At 47.6% G+C, this 23,731-nt stretch overlaps 1 protein-coding gene across 15 annotated transcripts in view; it reads right to left on the bottom strand.

The window, feature by feature from the left end:
- Positions 1–23,731, bottom strand: part of ARL15 (ADP ribosylation factor like GTPase 15) — a 1,022,750-nt gene that overhangs the window by 788,027 nt on the left and 210,992 nt on the right. Inside the window, exon 1 of one of the 15 annotated variants that reach the window (XM_029577411.1) lies at positions 4,124–4,168. The exons of the other annotated variants lie outside the window; for them this stretch is intronic. Coding sequence (XP_029433271.1) covers positions 4,124–4,165 — 42 coding nt within the window. The 5' untranslated portion in view covers positions 4,166–4,168. Of the gene's footprint in view, positions 1–4,123; positions 4,169–23,731 lie in introns of those variants that run through there. 15 annotated transcript variants of the gene reach the window in all.

Here is a 23,731-nt window from a genome sequence, read left to right as displayed (position 1 = left end):
AGATGGGGTGATTCAAGAGTGCCAGGGAATAAAAGGCAATCCCTGAAACAGGATCGTTAGCCCATACCCCTGAGCAGGGAGTTAAGTTACTCACCCATGCTCCACCCTATCAAGGATAGGGCTATCCACCCTGTCCACAGAATAGCTCAAGTGAGCAGAAAGGTACTTTGGTCAACTCAGTGAAGTATGAAAAGCTAAAGGCATTACTGGCCAGAACATGGCGAAAAAAATAGGAAAAAGATTGTGTACCGTTCCCTGAAGGTATACACTAAGAAATGCCACAAATACCTTAGCTTTTCTCCCCACCTCCCAACCTTCCAAGCAAAGTATACAAGGAGGCAGACCCCAGGGCTGGAGGGATATGAAAAAGCCACTAGGCTGGATATTTCAACCCCCAACCAAACAACTTATTATGATTCCAGGAGGGAGTTGCCTCCAGAGGTAGACTTCTCAGCCTGATAGGTTCAGCCAAAACTGAGAGCGAACCTCCTAGGGAAGAAAGCCAGAAACTCTACTCTGAAGATTAGTGAGGCAGAGTCAGTCTGATCTAAGAAAAAACTGCCTACCAACCTGGCCTGGTATCAATACCTAAGACCTTAATTACGTATACTTTCCCTAAGTAACCACTCTGTTCAGTGTGGAATGTTTGTGTGGGAGGAGGGAGGATAGCTAGCAAGCCACTGCAATAAAAGTGTAGCACCTCTGTTGTGGGGGTCTCATCCCATAACACGTAGCCATGGATATGGTAAGAGAGTGAAAGGCATGCTTGCCAAATGGATTGCAAATGAACCAGAACTCTCCTCACTGAAGGTAGGGTCCCACACCAAGAATGACTGGCAAGAGCAGTCCTCCACAAAACACACACATTGTGCTCAGAGGTATCTAAAAAGGTGACTCTCATATGGGAGAAATCCATAATCTTCACTGGGGAACCGCCTAGAAGGGGAGGCCCCAAGTGCAACAAGGAGACTGAATCCGGAATAGCTCCCTCACGAAAGAGACCTGTTGTGCCTTAGGATCTTGTGCAGAACAGAGAGCGATCGCCAGTCAGCAGCAGTGAAATCCCTTTTCCAGGAAATGAAGAGCGAAGACCACTCCTTGTGGGGGTGAACAACCAGATGTCCAAGGTGGAACCCATAAGGGTCACCTCTGGAAACCCCAGTCATATCTCCCTTCCCTGAAGGAACAGGTAAACCATGAGAATCGGGGCCTCCCAATCCTGAAAACCTTCCTACTCTTCAGGTGAAAGTGGGATACAGTTGATGATTGATGAGGTTCATAAAAGCAACCAAATCAGCCACTGGTAGTGAACCAGTTAGACAGGGTAGGCAACCACAGTAATCAATGAAGGGACCCCTAGCAAAAACGGTCCAAACAACCGCTGCTGCCCAACAACTGCAGGTCCTGGCCTGCAAGATGGTGTACTGATTTAGAAAAATCAAGGCTCCAGTTCAGTGACAAACCTGCAAAGGAAGGAGCCCTGGAGGCTTCCCCACAAATGAGATTCAAGCATAAGCCAATATGGGAGGGGTTAAAAGGCATATTCTTCTGGGGGGGGGGGGTGAGAGACTGCCAACATTACAGATCCTAGTATCCACATCAATTCTGGTTGAACCAGAAACTCAGTCTAAGGTCACTCTTGGGGACTGCTGTAGACAACCTGTTGAGCTCACCACAAGGAAACACACACACACACACCCGTATGCTAGACAGCAACTAGAAGAGCAGTGCCCTCCACTCATGTGGCAGTACCCCATCCTGCATACGGCAGCTCATATATCCATTACAGCACAATACTTGTGGGTAGAATCTCACGCCACAGCAAGGACAGAGCACTGTTAAGAATCAGCGCTGCACACCAAAAAAGCAATCAGAGGGTGTGATGGCACCCTCCTCAATAGTGTCCCATAGTACCCTATGATGCAAAACAGACTAGGAAGATGATACCTTGTTATCACAATGACGGCCCTGCTATCTCAGGTGCAGTGTTCCCTGGAGCTAACAAAGAGAATGCCGCCCACTAGCACCATAGGTGCTTGGAGGAGGAGATGACCCCCACCGTAGTCGACCGCACATGGTCTCACTAACTCCTTATGGAATCAGCATGCACAATGTGACAATGGCATCCCCAGTGCCACTGGGACTCTAACTGTGTCTGTCCATGGTGGTGAGTAGTATTCTGTGACATCACCTCCATGGCACCAATGGTGGCAGATAATGCTGCAAGAAGCTGACCACAGCCCTTCATATTGTGTCGTGAGTGGCTCACCACCTTTCCCGTCATATAACAAAGTCAGGGAAGCCCATGATGCACAACAGTGCCAATGCGGCATGCACCAGTGATGTATCATATTTATGGCACAAATGATGCCATGCCAAGGGCTTTGACCGTGCTTGACAACACCGCAAGCACTCAATATGTTTGATGGCATACAGCATCATTGATGGTGCCCCAGGCACCTGCAGTTGTCAACAGCCCGGCGGCATCTATGGAGCCCAGAGAGCCCAAAGTTGCCAACACACAGTGATGCCGAAAAATGTCAAGGTTAGCAACACCAATGGAGGCCACGGTGCCCGAAGGCATGGATGTTCTGGAGGTACAGATGATATCCATGGTGCCCAAAGGTGGAGGCCCTGCGGCACCAACACACAACGCCAACGCTCAAGCATGCCTTGGGTCGATGGCGCAGAGGTCGTTCAAAGCCCAAAGGTGTCCCGTCTCTCGAGGGCTTCCGTGGTGCTAAAGATCACTCAGGATCCCCCACCACACCCTGGCACTTGAAAGCATAGAGGACGACCAGAGCATCTGATAGCGATCCTGGTGCCCCATGGGAACTATGGTGTTTGACCTCATCGAGAGCAGCCATGGTGGCAAATGGCATCGCTGAAACCCATGACACATGATGGTCACCATGGACCTATGTGCTGGTCGATGCTTCTACTCTGCAGCATCGAGGGCCCTGCTGCTTGATAGCGATCTGTGTTGATGGCCAGTAGTCTGGTGCGATGGCCCATGGTGCTCAACGGTGACCATGGTGCTCATCAACCCCTATGGCACGAAAGGGTCCTCGCCAACAGACAGGGCGTTCGATGGCTTACAAGGCGCTCAATGGTTCTTATGGCATCTAGGGCAGCAACGACACCTCAATGTCATCAAGGGTGATCATGGCACTCACTGGTAATCCTGGCCCCTGACAGTCCTGACATCAATGCATCAGACCATCGGTGAGCTGGCACAGATGTGCATGAGAAACCAATACCCGGCATAGCACCGATGGTGCAGCAGCAATTCTGCTTGACCAGGCTCCTGGTTCACCCTTTTCCACAAGGAAACTGCACCGTCATTGCTGGCAAGCAGGAGGAGAGGCTACATCATCCAGGATTTCTGCCTTGGCAACTAGTTCCTTAAGAGCATGAGGAGGATGAGCTCCCAACAGGAATGGTGCAGTCCTCAATCTCTTCACTGTGCGAGCCTCCATCAATGCCAATCAATCGGTGAAACTACATGGAGCTCCTGCCTGGGTAGAACTCAGGTGAGTCCCATAGATCACACATGGACTGCATTCTGTCAGTCCCACCAGCGTCAAAGAAACAAAAACAGTCAGAGCAAGGAGAGGACACAGAAACTAAACTGCAGGTGCAGTTTTGTTTGGTTTTTTTTTTATTAAAGAAAAGAATTAGACTGTCAGGCTATACAGTGACTAAGGCCCATCATGCAGCTGGCAGAGAATTTGAAAGGAAGAGAAAATTAAAAAAGAAAAGAAAAGAAAAATAAGGTAAAAGAAACAGAAGGTTCTGATAGAAAAACAGTTGCAGTTCCAGAAAAAAAAAACAAACAAAAACTGTAAGGAGAGAGCAAAGCTGAATACCATGACCACACAGCTACCATGATCACATGGCTCCACAGGAAAAAAAAAAGACTGAGGGACTCTGCCTAGGAGGCAGGGTGATAACCGCAGCTGCACATGCTCAGTACAACATGTTGAAAGTTCTAGAATCTTTGAGATCAAAGCTCCAGACCAGGCTCCTGCCAATGTTATTACTCATGTATGAGGACTGCCATCTTGCTTGTCCTTGGAGAAAACAGATTCTGCCTCTTACTCTGGCTAACTCAGTTTCTGACCTTGTAAGAAAACCAGTCCTGCAGCTTCTCCTGTAAATCCATCTGCATAAAAACAGAAAAATGTTCTAATGTAAGCCAATTAGTAGACAATGGGCCAAATGCAAGGACTGAATAAACTGTCCAAGAATCACTTGCCAGGGAAGAAAGACATTGCCAAGGCTCTCCTCCACTCCTCTAACCTCCTCCCCAGCCCCCCCCCCAAAAAAAAAAGTACTTTTTCATGCCACAATCTAATTTATTTTCCCTTTCTATATCTCCAAATAAAGCACATCTGCTTAATGTCTCCCTATTAGAAATTGTAAATATATTTACATTTAATAAATCAGTACTATAAGTACTTGCGGTGACCTACAACCTCTCATCACATATTATATATCAATAAAATACAATCATAATAATATATATTTCACATTCCAGCCATCTAATTATTAAAAATATCAACTAATATCACATTCATTCACTTGAAAGGCTATCTGAAATAACTATGTTTTGACTGATTTCCAAAAAGTGAAGATAGTCATGCTGACATTGGCATTCTCTCAGAAGAGAGTCTGAGAGAGAAGGAACCATAACAGAGAACACTCTAGCCCTTGTGCTCTACAGTTTAGCCTTCTTCACAGAGGGAATGAACATGAACATGTCAGAAGTGGGATTCAAACCCACGACACCATCAGGAGACCAGAACACAAAGCAGAGAGAAGAAGGAACACTTAAGTTCGGTGCCTTAGACCACTCAGCCATCAAGGAATATTCAGACGCTCCTCTTGAGAAGATTATAATGGGCATGCTGGAGCATAAATGGTCAACAGTGATCAGAAATACTCTGAACCAAAACCATGTAATAATTAATAATTCGTCGATATTTTAAATTTGATCCAAAACTCTAATAGAAGGTAATGTAACTGAAACAGTGGTGTAAACATGATCCTTGTAGCCTAAGCCACCAAAAATCTTGGCAGCCGGGTTGTGAATCAATTAGAGCCTTTTAAACACCAACTGAAGCAACCTCATATACTGTACATGGCATTACAGAAGCCAAGGCATGATATAAATCAAGGCGAAGAGTGGTGTCTCGCCGTTAGTAACATGAGAGGAACGCCACGGGAGCAGGAGGGTTAAGCAAAGGATTGGGGGGGAGGGGGAAGGTATTACGATGGGTGCCGTCAGCGGCACAAAATGGCAGGGAGGCATTTTGAAATGCTCCCTTGTGATTGGGTGCTTGTCGATAAAGACAAGCTGTGCTGACTTTCGAGCCTCAGACGGTACAGGCAAGCTGAGGTAGCAGCGGCAAATTTTGTTTTGTGTCCCTGCTGGCATTTTTGGTCGCGTGTTACAAGTTAAGTACATAATTCACTTCAGGTTTTTTATCCCATCGCTTTCCTGTTTGTATTTCAGCGTTTCTTTGCCTTACCCCCCACCCACATCATTCCTGTTTCGTCTTAAGTATCTTGTCTGTGTCCCCGCCGACCATGAGCAAGTGTGGCATGTATCAGTCGCCCGCGCTGGAGTGCCACGGCCCCCCCGGCTTGCTCAGACAGTCTCTGCCACGCAGCCCCGTCGGGTTCCCGCACACGAGAAGGCCTCCTCCCGGCGGTGCAACTTCCCCCTGCGCCTGCTGCCCGCCCCCCCCCCGGGTCTGGGCAGACTCAGGAGAGAGCAGCCCCAAGTCGGCCTAGCTAGAGTGTGAAGCTCCCTCCTCCTCCTCCCCCCCCCCCCCCCATGCACCTGCCCAGCGTGGTGTCTCCGGGCTCAGAGGTAGAGATCTCTTTCAATGCCTCGACTAGGGATTTCTTCGCACTTGAGGGATTCTGCCCTGAATCAGGAGGGGCGCAGCTGCCCAACGAGTGGCCCCCCACCGCAACCCTCCCCCGGCAGGGCAGGCTCATTTGTGTTCCATGTCAGCTGCACACATTAGGCACAGGGCACCAAGGGCGTCAGTAAGCTTGCGTAACAAAAGTAAGTCTTCGCGGTTAGTGCCCCCCCCCTCAGGAGTTTGAAAGCACGCCCCCCAGGACAAGAGAGCACACTCAAGGCACAGCGCCTTGCTTGCACGAGGCCCAGTGGCTAAGGGAAGATGAGGCTGTTCGAACAGGGTTGCTCCCCTCCCCCTAGAGCTGGGGTGCCCCCTGTGTCCAGGGCACCAGTTTCTGCCAGTGAGCAACTTGTGCACTTGGCCCAGCAATCCATAGACTCTAGCCGAGGAAGTGCCAATCGCAGTCATGTCAGTGCCCGAGGAGTGGGTGAGCTGGATGCACTGGAGCAATCCCCAGCTTATGAGGATCTGTCGGATGGGCGAGGTGGCTTTGGGGGATGGCCAGTTTGGGATGTCCCCAGTCAGGTCCCCCGGTGATGGCCAGCCAGGGATTAAGTCTTAGCCAGGGAAATAGGGCAGTCAGGCACCCAGTTAAGGTCCCCGCCACTGCTAGGGAACAGTCAGGGCAAAGGGTGGGAATCATGGTGCAGCAAGGTAGCATGGGTTGGGGGCAGTATTCTTTTTCAGAGACAGCGGAGGATGAGCGGCCAGGGACGTCTCATCAGGAAGCATGGAGAGAGCAAGAGTCACCGGTGGAACGGCATGGAGGTTTAGGGAGCAGTTATCGGTCTGCAGCGAAGCAGACAGCCGCCGGAAGTGTCGACATAGAGACGCCAGATTTCAGTAAGAATGAGCAGGAGATGGGAAGTGTCATGCCGGCGCGAGGAAAAAGAAAGCGTTCCGCACAAGTTAGCAGCTCCTCGTCTTCCATGTCAGGGTCATCAGGTTCCTCCGTTTCAGGGCCAGTTTATAGATCAGTTTTGGAAGAGGGACCGAAGCAGGAGGGAGGGCACGCAGCAGTTGCACCTTTGTCGGAATTATGGGAGGGCGTTCCTAAGTGGCTTAGAAAAAGCATACATAAGAGAAAGTATGTTAATATTTTCAGGCTGCTCGAGGGCAGGCGTAGATCAAAAAAAGGAAAGAAGGGGAAGAAGGGGAGGAAGGCGAGACCTAAAATCCCCAAGAATATTGTGAATTGGGTGCAGGGTTTCTTAAGCTTGGCAAGTGTAATAGGGCATTATGACCTGCCACAATATGGTCCACTGCTTGCATAAGTGGATAACATCGTTGGGGCTTTCAGGGACTATGATGGTTGGGGGCCTGGCTCAACTATGATGAAAAGTTCCGAGAAAAGATGGCAGGCAACCGTTACATGCCGTGGGGTAGCCAGGATATCCATTTGTAGCTCGCACAAATGACCATTAAAGGGGCACGTTTTAGCAAGAGTGGGAGCGGTGTAAGCAGTGGTTCGGTAGGCGCACAGGCGCCAGTAGGAGGGGGTGGAGCAACTAATTCCTTTCGAGTTGCTGGGCAGGGCACCAAACAGGTCTCAGGAGGCAAAGTCACCGCAGGGGGAAATGATGTGTGTTGGCGGTTCAATAAAGTCGCCTGCCTTTTTCCAGACTGTAAATTCCAGCATGTTTGTTCCATATGCAACGGGTCCCATCCCGCCACAAAATGTTCACAAGGGGCTGTGTTGCCCCTTTCAAAAAGGGGGCAAGTAAAGCTATCCTACTGTCCAAAGTTAATCTCCAATTGTGCTCAGGGAATTGGGGAGGTGGCTGCAGCATTACCCTTTAGTTGATAGAGCGGGATTCTTATACCGGGGATTTAGGAAGGGAAAAATAGTAGAAACTATTCAAGATCAAAATCCTAGAGCATATAGAAAGACATGGTTTAATGGAACATAGTCAACATGGATTTACCCAAGGGAAGTCTTGCCTAACAAATCTGCTTCATTTTTTTGAAGGAGTTAATAAACATGTGGATAAAGGTGAACCGGTAGATGGAGTGTATTTGGATTTTCAGAAGGCGTTTGACAAAGTCCCTCATGAGAGACTTCTAAGAAAACTAAAAAGTCATGGGATAGGAGGCGATGTCCTTTCGTGGATTACAAACTGGTTAAAAGACAGGAAAGAGTAGGATTAAATGGTCAATTTTCTCATTGGAAAAGGATAAACAATGGAGTGCCTCAGGGATCTATACTTGGACCGGTGCTTTTCAATATATATATCTGGAAAGGAATACGACGACTGAGGTTATCAAATTTGGGGATGATATAAAATTATTCAGAGTAGTTAAATCACAAGCGGATTGTGATACATTACAGGAGGACCTTGCAAGACTGGAAGATTGGGCATCCAAATGGCAGATGAAATTTAATGTGGACAAGTGCAAGGTGTTGCATATAGGGAAAAATAACCCTTGCTTTAGTTACACGATGTTAGGTTCCCTATTAGGAGCTACCACCCAGGAAAAAGATCTAGGCTTCATAGTGGATAATACTTTAAAATTGTCGGCTCAGTGTGCACAAGCAGTCAAAAAAACAAACAGAATGTTAGGAATTATTAGGAAGGGAATGGTTAATAAAACAGAAAATGTCATAATGCCTCTATATCGCTCCATGGTGAGACCGCATCTGGAATACTATGTACAATTCTGGTCGCCGCATCTCAAAAAAGATATAGTTGTGATGGAGAAGGTACAGAGAATGGCAACCAAAATGATAAAGTGGATGGAACAGCTCTCCTATGAGGAAAGGCTGAAGAGGTTAGGGCTGTTCAGCTTGGAGAAGAGACGGCTAAGGGGGGATATGATAGAGGTCTTTAAGATCATGAGAGGTCTTGAACGAGCAGATGTGAATCGGTTATTTACACTTTCGAATAATAGAAGGACTAGGGGGCATTTCATCAAGGTAGCAAGTAGCACATTTAAGACTAATCGGAGAAAATTCTTTTTCACTCAACGCACAATAAAGCTCTGGAATTTGTTGCCAGAGGATGAGGTTAGTGCAGTTAGTGTACCTGGGTTCAAAAAAGGTTTGGATAAGTTCTTGGAGAAGTCCATTAACAGCTATTAATCAAGTTTACTTAGGGAATAGCCACTGCTATTAATTGCATCAGTGGCATGGGATCTTCTTAGTGTTTGGGTAATTGCCAGGTTCTTGTGCCCTGGTTTGGCCTCTATTGGAAACAGGATGCTGGGCTTGATGGATACTTGGTCTGACCCAGCATAGCAATTTCTTATGTTCTTAGTCACTACACATCTCACTCATTTAGGATTGGGGCTGCGACTTCAGCGGCCGAACTTGGATTTTCCGATCAAGTAATTCAAGCTCTGGGCAGATGGCGATCCAAGGCCTTTGCCCTATATGTTAGGAAATAGAAGCTTGAGATATGCAGTAAGTTGAGTTTATAAAAAAAAAAAAAAAGTAAATTTTGTTTTCACAGAATTGCGGAGGGTCTTTCGCGAACATGAATGTGCTTGGGTCTTCGGCCATTCATTCGTCCATTGGGTTCATCAACGGGCACTAAAGTGGCCTTACATAGAAACATAGATATGACTGCAGAAGAAGACCAAATGGTCCATCCAGTCTGCCCAGCAAGCTTTCACACTTTTGTTTTTCATACTTTTCTGTTACTCTTGTCCCTTTAAATAACTTTTTTGGTTCTATTTCCCTTCCATCCCCACCATCGTAGATAGCAGTGCTGGAGCTGCATCTGAGTGAAGTATCCAACTAATTGGTTTGGGGTAGTACCCACTGTAATAAGCCAGCTACTCCCACGCTTGTTTATCCAGCCTCTGAATTCAATCTTTGTTGCTTGTTTGAATATAAATCCTCATTTCATTCCACCTGCCGTTGAAGCAGTGACCTGCGCTGGATATGTATTCTAAGTGAAGTATCAGGCTTGATTTGGGGTAGTAACCGCCGTAACAAGCAAGCTACACCCATGTTTATTTGTTTTACCCAGACTATGTAATTCAGTCCTTGTTGGTAGATGTCTGAATATAAAACATCTTTTCTTCATTCCCCTGCCGTTGAAGCAGAGAACTATGCTGGATATGCATTGAAAGTGAAGTATCAGGCATTTTTGGTTTGGGGTAATAACCGCCGTAACAAACAAGCTACTCCCCTGCTTTTATGTGGATGCAAATCCTTTTTTCCACATTTCCTCTTGCCGTTGAAGCATAGAGCAATGTTGGAGTCGCATTAACCGTGTGTATGTTTATTGACTAAGGATATTCATCTCCAGGTAGTAGCCGTCATTCCCGCAAGCCACCCCATGCCTCTTCTCTTCATTCACATCCTCTAGACTTTATTGATCCACAGTATTTATCCCACGCCCCTTAGAAATCCTTCACAGTTTTGGTCTTCACCACTTCCTCCAGAAGGGCATTCCAGGCATCCACCACCCTCTCCGTGAAGAAATATTTCCTGACATTGGTTCTGAGTCTTCCTCCCTGGAGTTTTAAATTGTGACCCCTGGTTCTGCTGATTTTTTTTGCAACGGAAAAGGTTGGTCTTGTCTTTGGATCATTAAAATCTTTCAAGTATCTGAAAGTCTGCATCATATCACCCCTGTTCCTCCTTTCCTCCAGGGTGTACATATTTAGATTCTTCAATCTCTCCTCATGAAGACCCTCCACCTTTTTGGTTGCCCTTCTCTGGAACGCCTCCATCCTTTCTCTGTCCCTTCGGAGATACGGTCTCCGGAACTGAACACAGTACTCCAGGTGATGTCTCACCAAGGACCTGTACAAGGGGATAATCACTTCCCTTTTCTTACTCGATATTCCTCTCTCTATGCAGCCCAGCATTCTTCTGGCTTTAGCTATCGCCTTGTCACATAGTGTCTAATGATCTGAAGTCGGCGAAACAATTACCCCAAGGTCTCTCTCCTGCCCCGTGCACATCAGCCCTTCTCCCCCCATCAAATACAGTTCATTTGGATTTCCACTCCCCATATGCATGACTCTGCACTTCTTGGCACTGAATCTCAGCTGCCATATCTTCAACCACTCTTCCAGTTTCCTTAAATCCAGTCTCATTCTCTCCACTCCTTCCAGCATGTCCACTCTGTTGCAGATCTTAGTGTCATCTGCAAAAAATTCAAATCTTACCTTCTATCCCGTCCGCAATGTCGCTCACAAAGATATTGAACAAGACCGGTCCCAACACCGACCCTTGTGGCACTCCACTCAACACCGCTCTCTCTTCAGAGTAAGTTCCATTTACCATCACACATTGTTTTCTGTCCGTCAACCAGTTTGCAATCCAGGCCACCACCTTGGCACTCACTCCTAAGCTTCTTATTTTATTCCCCAGTCTCCTGTGCGGAACTGTATCAAAAGCTTTGCTGAAGTTCAAGTAGATGACATTGAGTGTTCTTCCTTCATCCAATTCCTTGGTTACCCAGTCAAAAAAGTCAATCAGATTTGTCTGACAGGATCTTCCCCTGGTGAATCCATGCTGCCTCTGGTCCAGCAATTCTTCAGACTATAGATAGTGCACTATTCTTCTTTAAACAGCGACTCCATTACTTTACCCACCCACCGAGGTGAGGCTAACTGGTCTGAGGTTACCAGCCTCTTCTCTGTTTCCACTCTTGTGAGGCGGGATCACCACCACTCTTCTCCAATCACTCGACACCACTTCCGTTTCTAGGGATCTATTGAACAGGTCACACAGTGGACCCGCCAGCACATCTCTGAGCTCCCTCAGTATCCTGGGATGAACCTCATCAGGCCCCATGGCTTTGTCCACTTTCAGTTTCCCCAGCTCTTCCCATACATTCTCTACTGTAAATGGAGTTACATCTACTCCATTCCCCTCTATTTTCTTGTTAACTAGCAACGTCCTTCTCCAGGGTCTTCTTTAGTGAACACAGAACTGAAGTATTCGTTTAATATTTCTGCCATTTCTTCATCTCTCTCCTCACATTGATCCTTTTCACTTTCAATTTCACTATACCACTTTGAACTTTTCTCCTTTCACTGATGTATCTGAAAAATGTTTTGTCACCTCTCTTTACCTCTTTGGCAATCCTTTCTTCCGCTTGACTTTTTGCAGTCTTGATTACTTTCTTTGTCTCCCTCAGTTCTACCAGATATTATTCTTTGTGCTCCTCCCTTTGGGATCCTTTATATTTCTTGAACGCTGTTCTTTTAGCCTTTATTTTGTCAGCCACCTCCTTTGAGAACCAGATAGGTTTCATTTTTCTTTTGCTTTTCTTTACTTTTCTAACATATAGATTAGTTGCCTTGGTAATTGCTTCTTTTAGTTTGGTCCACTGTTCCACATCTCTCGTTCTCCCAGCCTACTAGTTCTTCCTCCAGGTACTTCCCCATTTCATCAAAGTCTGTGTTTTTGAACTGCAAAACTTGGGCCGTGTGCTTCTTTTCCGTATCCTTTTTGTGATATTAAACCATACCGTTTGATGATCACTGGTGCTGAGGTGGGCACCCACCTGGACATCAGAGGCATTATCTCCATTAGTGAGCACTAAATCGAGTAAAGCTCCCTCTCTTGCGGGTTCCATTACCATTTGTTTGAACAAAGCTCCTTGCACAGCATCCACTATTTCTCTACTATTGTTAGATTCTGCAGATGGGATTCTCCAGTCTACATCTGGCAAATTAAAGTCTCCAACAATCACCACTTCTCCCTTCTTTCCCATCTTTTGGATGTCTTCAACCAGATCTCTGCCAAGCTCTTCCTTTTGGTTTGGAGGCCTGTAAAACACTCCAATAAAAATGGATGTTCCATCTTTTTTTAGGTTGACCCATAGTGCTTCTTCATTGCAGCTCAGATGCTTGAATATTGTTTCTGATATAAAGAGCCACTCCTCCCCCTTTCCTATCCTCTATGTCCTTCCTTAACAAGTTATACCCCAGTATTGCCATATCCCAATCGTGAGATTCTGTGAACCACGTCTCCATGACAGCAACAATGTCCAAGTCCGTCTCCACCAAACAGTTAACCCTTGGTCATGGATGTTCTCAGGACTCTGTATCTGCAATTGAGTTTAATAACACCCTCCCCCCGATTGGCTTACTAAGTTTAACTAAGTTAAACCTTTACTTAGCTGGACAATAATTTTTAGTGCTCCCTGGTTCCACACTGTGCACTGTTCACAATGGATCTCCTTCTTCTCAAAGTTTACCTCCCCCAAGCTCTGAGACAGCCAACCCAATCCAGGTAGAACCGGTCACTTCTAAAAGTTTTTTGTCCTTTTTTGTAAATGTTTTTACTCAGCTCTTTATGCTCCAATATTAATATTTAAACAGAGATTATTAGTGCCAGCTAACTCCAAATGAGAGGCTCTGCTATAGAGTTAAGATTTTTAAATCTTAACTCTATAGCAGAGCAACCAAACAGCAAATTAATATACTAGAATAATATCTGACTATAATGAAATGAATCACAGACAGGAATTACACACAGAAACCTTCTACAATACTTATAAGTAATAAGCAGGTATACTTAGCCACAATGAGAAACTCAGCACCACACTGTGCACTGGCCACAATGGATCTCCTGCTTCTCAAACTTTACCTCCCCCAAGCTCTGAGACAGCCACACCCAATCCAGGTAGAAAGGGGAGCACCTCATGTTAGACGACAAAGGATGGAAGATACAGTGGTTCAGCATCAGGGGAATGAAATGGGGGAAACTGCTATCCTTCCTGCAAGAGCGAGTTCTTGAGTGGGGCTGTCCAAAACTTTTAATCGTTCATTTAGGTGGTAATGACATAAGGAGTTGCTCATGTTGGGAGATGGTATCCGCGATGAAGAAAGATTTCACGGCCATATTAAACTGCATGCCTGCAACCAGGGTGGGGTGGTTAGATATCATCATTAGGTTTTCCCAGAAGAAGAATCCTTTATGGACGAGGGGCATGGTCAAATTGGACAGATAGGTAGGTGGATATCACAGCAGGGGGGGTTGGGTGAGGCACCAATGATCTTGGGAAGGTTTGGCTGGTTTGTTTAGATGGGATCATGTACACCTATCAGATATAGGCATTGATTTGTTTAATAATGCCTTGCAGGAGGGATTCGAGCAGTGGACTGTGTAAAAAAAAAAAAAAAAGCAGGCCACAGTTGGGGAGGGGGGGGGGAACAAGATCAGCAGAGGTTGACTTGTTCAGTGGCGGTAAACCCGAGCCCAAGTTTGTTAAGTTATTGTGATTTACTGTAAAGGGGTATTTGGGGGGGGGGGTGGAATCTCGTGTAGTTTGGGGGCTGCTCAATGAGCCGGCCAACGAGCAAGAGGGGGGCCGATGCTCAAGGCCGCGTGCTTACTTCCGCTGGGATGAGGCGGGGTAAGCCGAGTGATGGACAATGCCTAGCCCTTCCACTGGAGCATGGTGGGGGGCATTTGGCTTTGGAGGGGCGGGGTAAACGGAGAGGTGTTTTGATTTTATTGTTAAATTGTCTGGCTCGGGTACTGGTAATAATAAACTGCGGCCTTTTAGTAACCCAAATTGTGGTACAGTCTTTTGTTAAGGAAAGGGGGGGGGGGAGTTTATTACATGGAGCGGAATTAGCGTCTCCGTTCTCTACGCTACCAATGCCTGAACCCCTATAGCCAAATTCCTGGGTTTTACAAATTATCTCAGTTGACATATCTTTGTTGTCTTATGTTTCTTAATGTCATCCAAATATGCTGCACTCACCATAATGAAAGTAAACAATTTACTACTATTCTTCCTCCTTCCTGCCAAAATATAGCAAATGTTGCTTACCTGATGTAACAGGTGTTCTCACAGGACAGCAGGATGTTAGTCCTCACAAATGGGTGACATCGAGGATGGAGCCCACCACGGAAAACTTCTGTCAAAGTTTAACAGAACTTTGACTGGCCCCTACTGGGCATGCCCAGCACGGCACTGACCCTGCAGCCAGCAGGGGTCTCCCTTCAGTCTGATTTTCAAAGCTATAGGCAGTGCCGAAAAAGTAAAAATAAAACGAACCCAACACCGCGGGGTGGCGGGCGGGTTTCGTGAGGACTAACATCCTGCTGTCCTGTGAGAACACCTGTTACATCAGGTAAGCAACATTTGCTTTCTCACAGGACAAGCAGGATGGTTGTCCTCACAAATGAGTGAGTACCGAGCTGAGGATGTCCTGACTTGCACCAAAGGCACCCAACGGCGTGCAACAGGCACAACAACTGGGGTAGAATTTGGTGAAGGGCATCCGCACCCTACCGGGAAGGTGGAAGGGTGTTGGTACATCATGTTGGAAAAAGGTTACGCAAGACAGATTGGCCGAAGATGGAGTCCTGTCTTCCAGCTTTGTCCAAACAATAGTGGGCTGCAAAGGTATGGAGAGAACTCCAGGTTGCAGCCTTACAGATATCAGGAAGCGGCACCGATCGAAGGTGTGCTACTGAAGTCGCCATGGCCCTCACAGAGTGTGCTTTAACACGGTCTTGGAAAGGAATGCCAGCTTGCTGATAGCAAAAAGAAATGCAGTCCGCCAACCAGGAGGAAAGAGCCTGCTTACCCACAGGTTGTCCTAACTTGTTAGGATGGAAAGAGACGAATAGTTGAGTGCTCTTCCTGTGAGAAACTGTACGGTCTAGATAAAAAGCTAGAGCTCGTTTACAGTCTAAGGTATGCAGAGTCTGTTCCCCGGAGTTGGAGTGGGGCCTGGGAAAAAAGATAGGTAGTATGATGGATTGATTGATATGAAACTCCGAAACTACCTTAGGTAAAAATTTAGGGTGAGTGCGTAGTACCGCCTTATCTTGCAGTAGTTTAGTGTAAGGCGAATAGGTGACTAAGGCCTGTAACTCACTAACCCTGCGAGCTGAAGTGATAACCAAAAGGAATAACAGTTTCCATGTGAGATATTTTAGGTCACAGGAGTGAAGAGGTTCAAAGGGTGGCTTCATAAGGCGACCCAGAACCAGATTAAGGTCCCAAGATGGGGCCGGCGGACGTAAAGGTGGCTTGAGATGGAGCAAACCTTTAAGAAAGCGTGTTACCAGGGGTTGTACTGAGATAGGGACACCCCCGATACCTTTATGGAAGGCGGCTACCGCACTGACATGCATTCTAATGGAAGAGGTCTTTAGACCTGATTCTGAGAGATGCCAGAGATAGTCCAAGAAGTTAGAGATTGGACAGGAAAGGGGATCAAGGGACTGAGAAGTGCACCATGATGTGTACCTTTTCCATTTATATGAATAGGATCTTCTGGTGGAGGGCTTTCGCGAAGCTATCAGGACACGAGAAACTGAATCCGAAAGGTTAAAAGGCTGAAGGACTAACCTTTCAACATCCATGCCATCAGGGACAAGGCCTGGAGGTTGGGATGGAGGAGGCATCCGTCGTTTTGAGTGAGGAGATGCGGGTCCTTTCCCAAGGGAATGTGCCTGCAGATGGAGAGATCCTGGAGTATGGGAAACCACACTTGGCGCGGCCAGTGCGGTGCTATCAGGATCATGGTTCCTCTGTCCTGGCGTAGCTTCACGAGAGTCCTCGACAGAAAAGGAAGTGGAGGGAATGCATAGAGCAGACCGGTTGCCCACTTGAGGGAGAACGCATCCCTCGGCCGAGAGTGCTGGCTCCGAATGAGAGAGCAGTAATTGTCCACTTTGTGGTTCAGAGGGGACGCAAAGAGGTCTATGTGGGGAGAACCCCACTTGTGAAACAGAGAGGTCGCTACCAGAGGATCGAGTGACCACTCGTGTGGTTGGAAGACACAGCTTAGCTGGTCTGCCAAAACATTGTCTACTCCCGGCAGGTAGGTGGCCCTGAGGTACATGGAGTGGGAGAGGGCTTCTGCCCAAATCTGCGCAGCTTCCTGACACAGAAGGAAGGAGCCTGTGCCTCCCTGCTTGTTTATGTACCACATGGCCACCTGGTTGTCTGTCTGGATCAAGATTATCTGATTCGATAGATGAGCTTGGAAAGTTCTGAGCGCATAGCGGATTGCTCGCAGTTCCAAGAAATTTATCTGGTGTTCGGCTTCCTCTCGAGACCAGAGTCCTTGAGTTTGTAAATCGTCCACATGGGCCCCCCAACCGATGTGGGAAGCGTCGGTGGTTAGGATTACTTGGGGATCTGGAAGGAGAAAAGGTAAGCCCTGAAGGAGGTTGACTTGATTTGTCCACCAGGTTAAAGACAGGCGTAGCGCTTGTGTAATTGTGACAATGGAGGACAGAGGCTGAAGAGCTTGAATCCATTGGTGTCGCAGAGTCCATTGTGTAACTCTCATGGCTAGTCGGGTCATGGGAGTGACTTGAACTGAGGATGCCATGTGTCCTAGGAGAACAAGGAATTGGCGAGCCGTGGCAGTGTTTTGAGACTGGAGCTGGCGAGCTAGGGATATCAGTGTTTGAACCCTTTGATGAGGAAGGTAAGCCTTTGCCTGTAAGGTGTCCAAGTCTGCCCCAATGAAGGATAAGGTTTGAGATGGGACTAAGCAAGATTTCTCGTAATTGACAAGAAACCCTAAGGAAAGGAGTGTTTGAATTGTCAATTTTAGGGAGGATTGAGCAATCTGTTGGGTGGAGGCCCTGATTAGCCAATCATCCAGGTAGGGGTAGACGTGGACACCTTCCTTCCTGAGGAATGCTGCTACCACGACAAGGCATTTGGTAAAGACCCGTGGTGCAGATGCCAGGCCGAAAGGTAGTACTCGATATTGGTAATGGTTTCGGCCCACCAGAAAACGCAGGTACTTGCGATGGGATTGTGTAATCGCAATGTGGGTATAAGCGTCTTTGAGGTCTAGAGAGCATAGCCAATCCCCTCTTTGCAGCAGAGGGAGAAGCGAGCCCAGGGTTACCATCTTGAACTTTTCTTTTTGAAGGTACTTGTTGAGGGCTCGAAGGTCTAAGATGGGACGAAGCCCCCCTGATTTCTTTGGTATCAGGAAGTACCTGGAGTAGAATCCCTTTCCTTGCTGAGAGGGAGGGACGGGTTCTATAGCATTAGATTGCAGAAGAAGGAATACTTCTTGTTGTAATTGAGCCAAGTGATTGGTTAGACTCCATGCTTGAGGAGGCGGGGAGTCTGTAGGAAGAGTAGTGAAGTTGAGGTGGTAACCCTGTGCTATGATTGCTAGTACCCACTGATCTGAGGTGATTTGTAGCCAGCGGTCTAGAAAGTGGCATAGCCGACCTCCCACAGGGATGGCTGGAAGAGGGGTTTGGCAAGTGCTCTCTACAGGGAAGTCAAAGGCCCGCCGTAGGCCCAGGGGGTGGGGCTACTGTAGGCCTTTGCTTTCGAGGCTGGCGTGGCTGAGCTCTGTGGGAGGACCGTGCAGGTCGAGGCTTAGCCGATGGAGGGTAATACCGACGTGGCCTAAAGAACGACTTTTTAGAGTCTTTCTTAGGTGGTTGTTTGGAGGTCACATCAGAAGGAGTGGATGAGAGTTGTTTTAACGTCTCATGGTGATCTTTTAATTCAGCTACTATTTGCTGAATTTGTTCTCCAAACAAGTTATCACCTAGGCAGGGTAAATCAGATAGTCTGTCCTGGACCTCTGGGCGAAGGTCTGATGATTTTAGCCAAGCCCAATGTCTGGCTGAGATGGCTGTGGCTGAAACTTTTGTGGAAGCATCGAAGATGTCATATGCAGATCTAATTTCATGCTTCCCGGCCTCAAACCCTTTGTTAAGTAGGGCTTGAAGCTGTGGTTGATATTGCTCAGGCAAGGCGTGCGCATATTCTTGCATCTGTTTTAGGATGGCTCTGTTGTATTGAGTCATATAAAGTTGATACGAAGCTATGCGTGAAATTAACATAGCTCCATGATACACCTTCCTTCCCACACTATCTAGGAATTTGTTGTCCTTGGTAGGTGGAGTTGAAGAGTGTGGCTTTAGACGCTTAGCTTTCTTTTGAGCTGACTCAACGACGACAGAGCGATGATCCAGTTGAGGCTTTTGAAACTCCGGTGCTGACTGGACAAGATATGTGGAGTCAGCTTTCTTATTAACTGGGGAGACAGATGAAGGAGATTCCCAGTTCTTCTTTAGAAGGTCTAGAAACACCTGATGAATAGGGATGGAAGCGATGATTTTGGGAGCATCCAGAAATTGGAGTAGTTCCATCATCTGGTGCCTGTCATCTTGTTCAGATTGTAGCTGAAAAGGGACTAACTCTGACATCTCCTTCACAAAATTGATGAAAGAGAGATCCTCAGGAGGAGAACGCTTTCTGCTCTCTGCAGGAGACGGTGGTGAAGGTAAATCTGTGTCAGAAGAGGAATCATCACCCCAGGTGTCATAGGGATCATGCGGAGCTTGAATCCCTGAAGGTCCTGGTTGAGGGTCCGAGACATTAAGAGGAACCACCGAGGGCATCAAGTATAACCTCGATGGTATCGGTGCTGAAGGCGGAGCTGGAAATGGCATCGAGGGCATCGGTACTGGTTTCGATGGAATCGGTGCCGGCCTTGGAATCGGTGGAGCCGAAGGATATATCGATGGCGAGGGATGAGAAGGCACCGATGGAACCACCCCTGAAGGGGGAATTACGAACGGTGTTTCTCCCCCCGATGACAAGCCTGTCGGAGATGGCGGTGGTGTCGGTGCTACTGAAATCACCGGTGGAAGGGCTGTTAAAAGCACTTCCATGCGGTGTAGCAGCGGTGCTAGTGCTTCTACTAGTGGCTCGGTGGTCGGTTCCCTCCTCGGTGCCGGAGTCGGTGCCGGTGGAGGCTGGAACTTCTGCATCGCTTTTTCGATGGCCTCCTGGACCAGCCGGTCCAGTTCTGCCCGGAGACCTGGGGTAACGAGACCCGGCTCGACGGGAGAGGGAGGCTGAGGCTGAGCCAGAGGGACCACCGTAACCGGTGGGATCACGGCTCCCACACCCCGAGGGGGTGAGGGTTTCCTCGGTGCCTGCGAAAGAAACGTGGACGGTGCCAGGTCTGATCGAGGCTTTTTGGTCAGTGGCTCGGTCTGTACAGAGGTCGATGGTTCTGGATCCTCGACGGGCCGAGACTTGTGCCGTCGGTGGCGATGCTTTTCCTTCCGATCCCCTCGCCCATCCGGGGAAGGGACGGGAGTCGACGGCCGGGAAGTCATCGATGGCGGACGGTCACCTGAAGGTTGACGATGATTATGCAACTTCGACGGTGCCGGTTCTGATGACGTCGATGCTATCGATGGCGTTGGGGTGCGAGCATGGAAGAGGAGCCCAATCTTCTCCATCCTGGCTTTGCGACCTTTTGGTGCCATTAAGGCACATTTGGTGCAAGTCAGGACATCATGCTCGCTGCCTAAACACAAAACACAGACCCTATGGGGGTCTGTGATTGACATAGTCCGGGTACAATCAGGACACCGACGGAACCCTGACACCATGGCCCTGGGCCAAAAATTTAGTCGCGGGATTGGTGACTGCCAATAGGCCTCAAGGGCCAAACTCGACGTAAATCGACCAAACAACGGCAAAAACTTACCGAAGTTCCGCGGGATGTAAAATTTGTCGAAGGGAGACCCCTGAGGGGCAAATTTTCTTCAGAATATAAAATTCCGATTTCCTGTCAGGAACGTGGTTAAGAGCTCTTTCACCGCGTGGCAACTGCTGCGCGGAAAAAAGAAGACTGAAGGGAGACCCCTGCAGGGTCAGTGCCGTGCTGGGCATGCCCAGTAGGGGCCAGTCAAAGTTCTGTTAAACTTTGACAGAAGTTTTCCGTGGTGAGCTCCATCCTCGATGTCACCCATTTGTGAGGACAACCATCCTGCTTGTTCTGTGAGAACACCTTGTACCCCCTTCATAATTCCAGTATGTTCTTCAGCAGGATGCTCAAACCGGTCCTTGGGGTCACCTCAGCTAGTCAAGTTTTTAGGACATCTCTAATGAATTGCCTCAGATACAAACTTAGATTGTAAGCCCTCTAGGAATAGGGAAATACCTACAGTACCTGAATGCAATCCATTTTGAAGCACTGAAAAAAAAGTGTGAAAAGTGGAATATAAATAAATAATAATAATATGCAAGAGATGTATTTGCCTGCATTACCTTCTGTGTATGCAAATAGTTATCATGCATATTCATTACAGACATCTTGAAAACCCAGCTGACTGGGGGGGGGGGGGGGGGGGGGGAAGGGGGGGAAGAAGGCTCTTGAGGACTGGTTTGAGCACCCCTGTCCTACAGAAAAGTGATACTGGTGGGATCTTCTTAGTGTTTGGGTAATTGCCAGGTTCTTGTGGCCTGGTTTTGGCCTCTGTTGGAAACAGGATGCTGGGCTTGATGGACCCTTGGTCTGACCCAGCATGGCAATTTCTTATGTTCTTATGGTGGCAAAGAGATTTTACTGTCTCCTACTATATTAGACATAGAATGTAAGGATTCCTCATGCTGCACCCTAAATTCAGCTACTATTCCAATGATTTTAGACCAAAAGTGCTCACATAGTCAATGCACAATTTCTCAGCATTCCCACTCACCATTGCTCTCTTTGGAAAGGCCATTAACCTTTTAACTAAAAAAAACCAAAAAACTGGGTCTATTCCAAGAAAATTTTATTTTCTCTTCTATATAATTTTGTTTAGACATTTTTACAGCTTTACTATACTGAGTGGCCTGCTCCTTCGAAACATCCTTTGCCTCTGGGAATTTGTTAGTCTGCCAGCTCCTCTTTGATTTCCTCAATCTTTGTTTCTAACTCTGCAGCTCTTTAGTAAACAAGGTCTCAAATTTACTGTAATCTTTTTCAATGGGTTAATTATATTCAAAGTGGTCCCTAACTCCACTCCCAAACTTTAACTTACTCATGAGCTGTAGCCTGATGGTAAATAGTTGGCATAGGGCCCAATACGTCTTTAAATTTCAATGGATGCAAATCCTTAGCCAATCCAACTTCTTTTGACTTACCTCTCTCTCCCCTAGCTTGATAATTTCCTGTACAGCTCAACAAGATCAAAACAGTGAACAGACCAGGAAACTGCTGGGCTAGAAATACAAAATAAGCAAGCAATATCTTGTAGATGAAAAATTAAATCCAGAGCCTGACCAGTTATGTGCATGGAGCCCATATCTAACATTATAAAATGGCCCATATTTCTGTAGGCTCCTCGGATTTCTCAAATGTTGAAGTCACCTAATACCAAAAGACTCATGGACAATTACATATCAGCTATTAAACCCAAGATCTCCTCAAATACTTCACTCACTCATTTGTAAGAGAGCTTGCTAAAGTATAAGAATACCCAATTGCTGCACCCCCAGGAATTTGACAAACACATTCTTAATATCCCTTACTGCCCAAAGATCACAATGCATCAGTTAACACGTTATCTATAAATCAATATAACTCCCCTCCTTTCCTACTCATCTGAGGGCATTACCAAATACAAATTCCTTAGGTCACAGATGGTTCAGCAGCAATCACGAACTCCAGATTTGGTTATACATAAAGGGATACAATTTCAGCTGCTGTCCAGCCAGCAAAGTTAGTCAGATAAACATATCCAGCTAACTTACAGGTCTATACTGTAAAGTGTGGTTGGAGATTCTTCGTCTGCAACTCGCTGTGGGCGCACAATTGGGGCGTGTAAAGCGATCCTGCGATACAGTCTCCAGTTTCACTCGTCCTTAGCGCTTCTTGAAACCAACACATAACCCTTTCCGCACCCAGCATGTATATCACATGTAAATGAACGAATTAGCTATTTAGTGAAGGAGTTAGCTATTCCCTCCCGATACTGTGATGCGCGCTCCGATTATCTCTTTTGTAACCCGCTATTTTGCCGCATCCTTAGCCTGTTAGTTTACCGCCTACCCTCTACCTCGTGTTAGTCCTGCACCATGGACGACCTCCATATATACTAACCCGCTTTCAAACTGCATACAGCCCTTCTTTTTGCATGAACGATGCTGCACGGAACTCAGATTGCATTAGTTATTTGCTTTAAAAAATTATTTCATCCCGCATGTTCCGTATGGGAGCTGACAGCGGCTTACAAAAAAAATTACAGTTCTCATAAAATGCTAAAGTTGATATATATATATATATATATATATATATAAATATAAATACCTTGTCACTTTCCGAATCCCCCATCTCCACACGGGCGGGTGGGCGCCCAGGCGGCGGTGGGAGGGTGGGCGCGCGTTTATCCGGGAGGCGGCGGGCGGGTGGGCGTGCATTCATGTAGGCGGAGGGAGCCGGCGGCGAAAGCGGCCTCCGGCAGCCCCCGCCGGCAGTGAATGAATGCGTGCCTGTGCGACCCGTGCGATTACGGCAACGTCAAGAGTCGTGACGTCACACCTTGAGCACCGAAATTGAATGGGTCGCACAGGCGTGCATTCATTCACTGCCGGCAGGGGCTGCCGGAGGCCGCTTTCACCGCCGGCTCCCTCCGCCTGGATGAATGCACGCCCACCCGCCCGCCGGCTCCCGGATAAACACGCGCCCACCCTCCCGCCGCCGCCTGGATCGAACGCGCGCCCGCCCGCTCCCGCCACCGCGATGAACGGCCCACGGACTCCCCCCCCCCCCCCCGCATCCTCCTCCTCTCTCCCTCCCTCCGCGACCCAAGAAGTTAGCGAGAGCCGATCGATCCGGGGTTAGTTCAGAATCTGTCCCTTACCGGAGGGAACCAAGGACCTGACACGAGCTGGAATCGTAGCCAGCCTCGTCTCCTGCAAAATAGTGGGAGGAAAAGGGCGCCGAGCAGCGCCACTGTGCAAGAGGGCACAGCTGAGGACGTCTAGCAGGTGCGAGCTTCAAGGGGGCAAGGGGGGGGTTGCCAAATATAACCTCCCCCTGAAGAAGCCAGCGCTTGTGCGCAACCAGGTCGTCGTGTTGGCAAACAGCTA

This window comes from Rhinatrema bivittatum, chromosome 1, assembly GCF_901001135.1.
Source record: "Rhinatrema bivittatum chromosome 1, aRhiBiv1.1, whole genome shotgun sequence".
Classification (NCBI taxonomy): Eukaryota; Metazoa; Chordata; class Amphibia; order Gymnophiona; family Rhinatrematidae; genus Rhinatrema; species Rhinatrema bivittatum.
This window is presented reverse-complemented; position numbering and strand designations above follow the sequence as displayed.